We start from the raw sequence: 7,083 nt of genomic DNA, 5'->3' as shown, positions 1-7,083 counted from the left end.
TTTTTCAAATGATTTTTTTTTTTTGGCTTTTGATTGATGTCAGCAAGACAGTGTTAACATCTCTTAAATAAATCACATTTTTGCTGTGTTGAGGAAAAATTACTTTAGATTGTTGTGTTTTGTGTACCTAGAATCTTGTCAGTATGAAAGGCTTTTTGTGGCAAGAAATATGCACACACACACACACACACAACTTATTTTGCTTGAATTAACTAAATCAGTGGCGAATCCAGGCGGGGGCGCACCGGGTGCGCACCCCCTCTTAATTTTGTGTCAAAACAAAAAAAAAATATAAAAAGAAGGGGGGCATGCACCCCCCTTTAATTTTGTAAAGGCGCCGCCCCTTAACGAAGTTCCTGGATCCCCCCCCCCCTCCCCAAATTATGATGAAACTGCAACTGTTCACGGCAGGGAAATTTCGTAATCTGGAGACTTGGAGTCAAAGGCCTTTTTATGCCTCCGCAACGAAGTGGCCGGAGGCATTATGTTTTCGGGTCGTCCGTCCGTCCGTCCGTCCGTCCGTCTGTCCGTCTGTCCGTACGTCCGTCCGTACGTCCGTCCGTCCCGTTTTGTTTTTGTCGATATCTCAAGAACCGTGTGGTGGTTTTACATCAAACTTGGTATGAGGGTATATCCTTGGGGGATAATACTTTGTGTGGATTTTAGGGTCACAGGGTCAAAGGTCAAAGGTCACAGGTTATTTTGTGAAAAAAATTGAAATTTCATGTTTTTCTCCATATCTCGCAAATGGTTCAAGGTATCTTCATGGAACTTAGTATATATGCTTGTATCGATGGGCGGTGATTATCTAGGGAAGTTGGGGGTCATGGGTCAAAGGTCAGGGGGTCAAAGGTCAAGGTCAACTCCTCAAAATATCACTACTTTCCTTAAAATGCAATGTGCCGGAAGGTTTTTTTTTTTTTAAACTTGATGTATGGCATGTATTACCCAATATATATTTTTGGGGAAGGTTCTTGCCAAAAGGTCAAAGGTCAAAAGGTAAAAGGTCAAGTGAAAGTGCTAAATTGCACTTTTTCCTCCATATCTCGAAAGTAACTTAAGGTATCATCATGAAACTTACATATTTATGCATGTTCAACCTAACAGTGATTCTCTTTGGAACTGTGAGGTCAAAGGTCAAAGGCCAGGTTTAGATAATGCTATTTTCCCATTTGATACTGAAATTATACTTTTTCTCAATACCTTGAAAATTACTCAATGCATAAACTTATAACAGGGTCAAAAGTCAAGTAAAAATCATCAGTTCCCCAAATACCTGCACTCTGACATTTTAATCATTCATCCAATTGAACCTAGTTCTAGGAAAGTGAACATTCAGCACATTTGTGTCAAACCTGTCATTTTAATATTTTGCCAATTGTGTGAAACTGTCATCACACATTGTCAAGACATTGAACTATAAACCTATCAGGAGAACCATGCATTATGGCGGAGGCATATCAGTAGCCGTAGCGATATATCTAGTTCAGCATGAAACTTCTGTGACTTCCCACTTTGCAATAAAAAATGATACAAAATAATGTCCAAAATATCATCATCTATGTTTATCTTTATATTTTACTTTAGGGCTATAACGAAGCTTCGATACAATCAAAGAAAACTGCTGGTCTGGAGGACTTGGTTATATTGGGAGACGTACATGTATCTACTCTAGTTTCTCATTTTCTCTCTATGTATGTGTATGTGTGTGTGTGTGTGTGTGTGTGTGTGTGTGTGTGTGTGTTATTCAAAACCATCGTCAGCATGACACATGTATTGTATCTCACACTTCCATGAATGATTTGCGAAAGATGTAGAGTTTGTCGACAGTGCAGAAAGCAATGTTTCCTGTAGTTTTGAATTGCTGAAGGCAGAACCATTTTCGTTTAGGGATGTCAAAGAGCTGACCATCAACGAGTGTTTCCTTATGCTTCAGGTCACTAGTGTAATGATCGATGCTGAGTAGATTTTCTTTCCTATGAACCCAGGCTATCAAGATGGAGTCATCGCTGCACACTGCTGGATAGGCAAAGTAGATGTCGGCATTCTTCATGACACCGCTCTTCACTGCCCCGGTCTCGTCTATTACTGCCACGGAGTTCCAATGGGTTTGGATGACAAGCTCCTTGTTTGATTTCAACGTGTAGTGTTGTAGAGGCTCGTAGTCTTTGCAGGGTATCTCACGCACTGCCTTTCCACCTGACTTCATGAAAACTTTGATCAGCTGAGCTTTCCTGTAGCTCACATAAATGTGATCTTTATCGCCTACCGAAACTTCACACCATCCGCCCTCACTGTTTGGCAAAGTTTCAAATTTTACGTCACACTTTTTACCGTTTACAGCAAAAAGTGATATTTTGTTTGAACCGTCAACGATTATGCGGCGACCATCTGAGAGATACGCCATGCTTCTGATAGAAATGACCTTGTGATCATTTGACGGTGATAGCTCACCGTAGCACGTGTAATAATAAACCCCACCGAAGCGAGATCCTACGGCAATCTGACCTGTAGGTGTTAAAATCATTTCGTTCATACAATCCTTCTTATGAAGCTCTTTCTCCACAACCTTTTTCCATTTTACCTTCTGAAGTTTGCCAAGATGGAGCTCGTTGTTTGTCGTGTTTGACTGAAATTGAAGACTTTTTACACGTGCCTCGTTAGAACTGGCGTTAGCAAGATCTGGTTTATCTTTCCCTATCGCACACTTCAATTCGTCAAAAAGTGACCGGTGCATCGCAATTGTGCTGCCCTCTAGCGGCGCCTTTAAACTTTTGTTTGCCAACTCCGAGGAACATTTTATTCTTGCAATCTGTGTCTTAGTATCATCCAATATATCCTTGAATTTCTGTTCTGACTCCGTCTTCTCTTCCTCAAGTTGTCGAATCAGTTTCTCCTTCCTCATCGTCAGTTTCCTCACATATTCGTCGTAAGTCTTATTGATTTCTTTCTTTTTCTCTTCGATATGTGCGATGGAGTTTGTTCTATTCTGACTGACATTCTCGATGAAAGTTTCTAAATCATCTTTATAAACCTTACTTTGTTCGTTCAGTCCATTCATTTCTTGTAATCTCTGTGTGTTGTACTGGGCGTTGCTCAAGACTTTGTGACCCTTCGGCTGGTGATCCAGCATTCGACACCTTATACACATGATCTTCATGCAATCAAGACAGACATCCGAACAGTACTGCTCTCCTTCGTCCTGATCATGACTAGGACATAAAACCTTCTTCTTGATGTGCGCCCTCCCCTGTTTGATGTCTTCAACGGTGACGATCTGGTGGGTGGTGTTTGCTGGCCACTCATTGTGCTTCACGTGACATTTATCACACATGTAAGCCTTACAATTTTGACAGTAGGTCTTTGCGTCAGGGCTATCCTCCGAGGTACATATCGTGCATGGCTGAATGGCTCCTGCCATCTCGTCGACCAAAGACTGAACCTGAAGGTTAGTGTTAAGGGTTGACACATTCCTGTCTTTCACCTCCGTCTTCGTGCGGCAGAGTGGACAGGAAATATGATTGGGATTCCCGCCTGACGCTTGTAGGAGACAGAGGCAGTCCTTACAGAAAGTGTGACCGCATGACAGAAGTTTCGGTGTTTTCAGGAGATCGATACACAGTGGACATTGGAGACTTTTCGTTACAGCTTGTTCTAGTGAAGACATTGCGGAGAATTCTAAGGAGAAAATAACAATCAATCAAATATCCCAATTGTGATATGGGGAGAGATGACTGTAAAGGACCAAGTAGAAAATTTACCTCCACTTTATGATTTAGTCTGATCTTGCGAGATTCTTAGCAGGTATATTTACATCAGTTAGCAATACATTCTGGTTTAGAGCGAAAATGCAAGACCCCCCTAAAATGTGATTATAGTGCGAGATTCAGTCTGGCAAAATAGTGTTTTAAACCGCATTCATGCCAGACAGGGGCACTGCATCTGTTAGAGAAGTTAATTTCTGTAAATGTCAGCGTTTCCACCATGATAGTTACGTACTTTACACAATATGATTATCAATTTCCTCTCAACGTGCAACAGATGAATTTTTATGGATATTTATCAGGTAATCTCCCTTCACCACAGTTATACTTTGTTTTCAAGATAATATTCCTACAATAGTGTTTTTTTATATATAGTGATATATCTGCCGTATTTTCCAAGTTTCAATTCTCTAAATAACAAGACAGAGTGGATGATTGAAGAGAGTGAAATATGGGAGAGGAGGGAGAGAGGAGAAGGAAGAGAGGGAGGATCAGACACGACGCAACATCATTATCTGACATTATCCACAAAAAAGCAATGTAATCAGGCCTATATCCTGCTAATAAGGTAGAATAGACCAATAGATGTAGTATCATTAGCAGAAAAGTTCCCGAAATAGTGCAAGGAGAAGACAAGTATACAGTTATAACAATATGCAAGAAAAGAATTCCTCGGTAGTTTCGGGGATCAAGAAAATTGATATACGTAGATGAAATTCTACATGGGTCAGTCGGAACAGATATTTAGAAAAACGATTAGAGGATTTCAGTAACTACAAACTGAAAATGAACATGACTTTTTCGCTCTACTTACCTGTGAATGTGTATTCCAGTAGATAATCAAGGCGTGTTTTCACGTGAGCCTACACTCAACACCGAAGGATGTCTACAGTAATATATAGTGCAAACCAATCAGTAACCGTGAGATATAATTATACTCTTGAACATACTCTTGAACATACTTGTACATAATTGCATACGGAGTGTGCGCTTATTATAAACTTTGGACTAGTCATTGTTCACTTGATATCATAATCCAATGATGTCAAAATCATTTTCTCCTTTTAGTTAAGCGACTCTCCAATCAGACACATCGTAAAGGACGCTATCTAATCACGTTCCTCGAAATCATAAATATCTTTTGCATTCGAGAATAGTCTGCACCACCTCGACCACTGACAAGTATTATAAGGTCGCAGTTCATTTCTCTTTTAGGATGTGTAGGACTCTCATTAGCTTTTGTAGGATACTACTCAATAAAGTAATTTTTTATGGATATTTACCAATTAATCTCCCTTCACCACAGCTATACTTTGCTTTCAAGATAATATTCCTACAATAGTGTTTTTTTAAAAGTGATATATCTGCCGTATTTTCCAAGTTTCAATTCTCTAAATAACAAGACAGAGTGGATGATTGAAGAGAGTGAAATATGGGAGAGGAGGGAGAGAGGAGGAAAAGGAAGAAGGAGAGGAGACACGACGTAACGTCATTATCTTACATTATCCACAAAAAGCTATATAATTAGGCCTATAATATCCTACTAATAAGGCAGAAGAGACCAATAGATGTAATGGTATCACTGGCAATTGAAAAGGGGCTGAAAAAGTTCCCGAAATAATGCAAGGAGAAGACAAGTATACAGATGTAATAATATGCCAGAAAATAATTCTTCGGTAGTTTCGGGGATCAAGAAAATAGACGTAGATGAAATTCTACATGGGGGTCAGTCGGAACAGAAATTTAGAAAAACGATTAGAGGATTTCAGTAACTACAAACTGAAAATGAACATGACTTTTTCGCTCTACTTACCTGTGAATGTGTATTCCAGTAGATAATCAAGGCGTGTATTCACGTGAGCCTACACTCAACACCGAAGGATGTCTGCAGTAATAGTGCAAACCAATCAGTAGCCGTGAGATATTCGAGAACATACTCTTGAACATACTTGTACATAACTGCATACGAAGTGTGCGCTTATCATAAACTTTGGACTAGTCATTGTTCACTTGTACAATGTACAATGATGTCAAAATCATTTTCTCCTTTTAGTTAAGTGACTGTCCAATCAGACACATCGTGGAGGACGCTATCTAATCACATTCCTCGAAATCATAAATATCTTTTGCATTCGAGAATAGTCTGCACCACCTCGACCACTGACAAGTATTATAAGGCCACAGTTAATTTCTCTTTAAGGATGTGTAGGACTCTCATTAACTGTGTAGGATACTACTCAATAAATAACTATACTGGGTTCGGGTTACAGTGTTGATCACTTGGCATGATGCTGAAGCGGTGAGGTCCGACTGTAATGTAAGTCATATTAGTAAAGTGAGGAGAATATGTCCTATCGTCTTGAAGCAGTTCTAATGCAAAATCCTACTCTTTTCTCTAACCGTTATACAAGTTGTATTACAATTGGAAGGCGTTACCGCTGGCACGTGCTGCATAGTCAACATGTTGATAATGTCATCTTTGCACCTTGAACTGAGACAATAAAAGCTGAATATGGATCCCTCCATAAACTTTTATCGGGCTTCCTCCATCGATTCGCCATAGAATCTTGCACGTCATCTTACTTTTTGACGCTCACTCTCGTATAAAAGTGGCTAATCAAAATATTAATACAAAAATATGCCAGATGTGATCGACTATGCCAGAAAATTATTATAAATGGGTCTTTTTCTCTTGAAATAACAGAAAATGATGTGATTTTGATTTGACGTGCAGTTCGCTGTGGAACATTACCGGGGTTTTATCAGGGGGACAAATACATGTATAATGCTCACTTATGATAATGAAGTACCATTATGACACTAAACTTTATATATTTACTATTTTCTCTTTTGCATAAAGAATCTTGCCTTGGCCCAGCCGCGCGTTTACATTCAATAGACATGATAGGAAAAAGGGATCCAAGGGTCCTCAAAGATAATTGTGTCTAGTCTAGTCATCCTATATTGTGTTCGTCTTGGGCGGATGCACAAACGACCAGTTAAGGAAGAAAAATAAATACTAGAAATTACAAAGAAATTTGTAAAATTTATCAGTCGCCTTTAAGGCCACACTAGTTCGTCTCTGTAAAACTTCAAAAAACACAACACTGTTTAATTAAAATTGCTTGCTCAGATGGAATACGCTCTAGCTATACTGTTATAGCTGTACTATACTGCTATATGTTAACCATTACTATATTGGACTTCTCACAGTAACATGATTTTGTATACCCATAATGACGTGAAGTAAGCCCTATATTGAATTGAATTGAATTGAATTTATTTATTTAACCACGGTAAAAATCCTGCTATCAGCTAT

At 39.2% G+C, this 7,083-nt stretch overlaps 1 protein-coding gene across 3 annotated transcripts in view; it reads right to left on the bottom strand.

Moving 5' to 3' along the window:
- Positions 1-1,465: 1,465 nt before the first annotated feature.
- LOC139716138 (uncharacterized) overlaps positions 1,466-7,083 on the bottom strand; it is a 34,997-nt gene continuing 29,379 nt past the window's right edge. For all 3 annotated transcript variants that reach the window (XM_071627696.1, XM_071627697.1, XM_071627698.1), the window contains exons 2-4: positions 5,578-5,649; positions 4,579-4,650; positions 1,466-3,678 (exon numbers count right to left, since the gene is read on the bottom strand). In XM_071627696.1, coding sequence (XP_071483797.1) covers positions 1,784-3,667 — 1,884 coding nt within the window. In that variant the 5' untranslated portion in view covers positions 3,668-3,678; positions 4,579-4,650; positions 5,578-5,649 and the 3' untranslated portion in view covers positions 1,466-1,783. The remainder of the gene's footprint in view (positions 3,679-4,578; positions 4,651-5,577; positions 5,650-7,083) is intronic.

This window comes from Diadema antillarum, unplaced genomic scaffold (assembly GCF_040938485.1).
Source record: "Diadema antillarum isolate AM-2024a unplaced genomic scaffold, OU_Dant_1.0 scf00000061, whole genome shotgun sequence".
Lineage (NCBI taxonomy): Eukaryota > Metazoa > Echinodermata > Echinoidea > Diadematoida > Diadematidae > Diadema > Diadema antillarum.
Note: the sequence above shows the minus strand (reverse complement) of the source record. Positions and strands in the feature narration are given on the sequence as shown.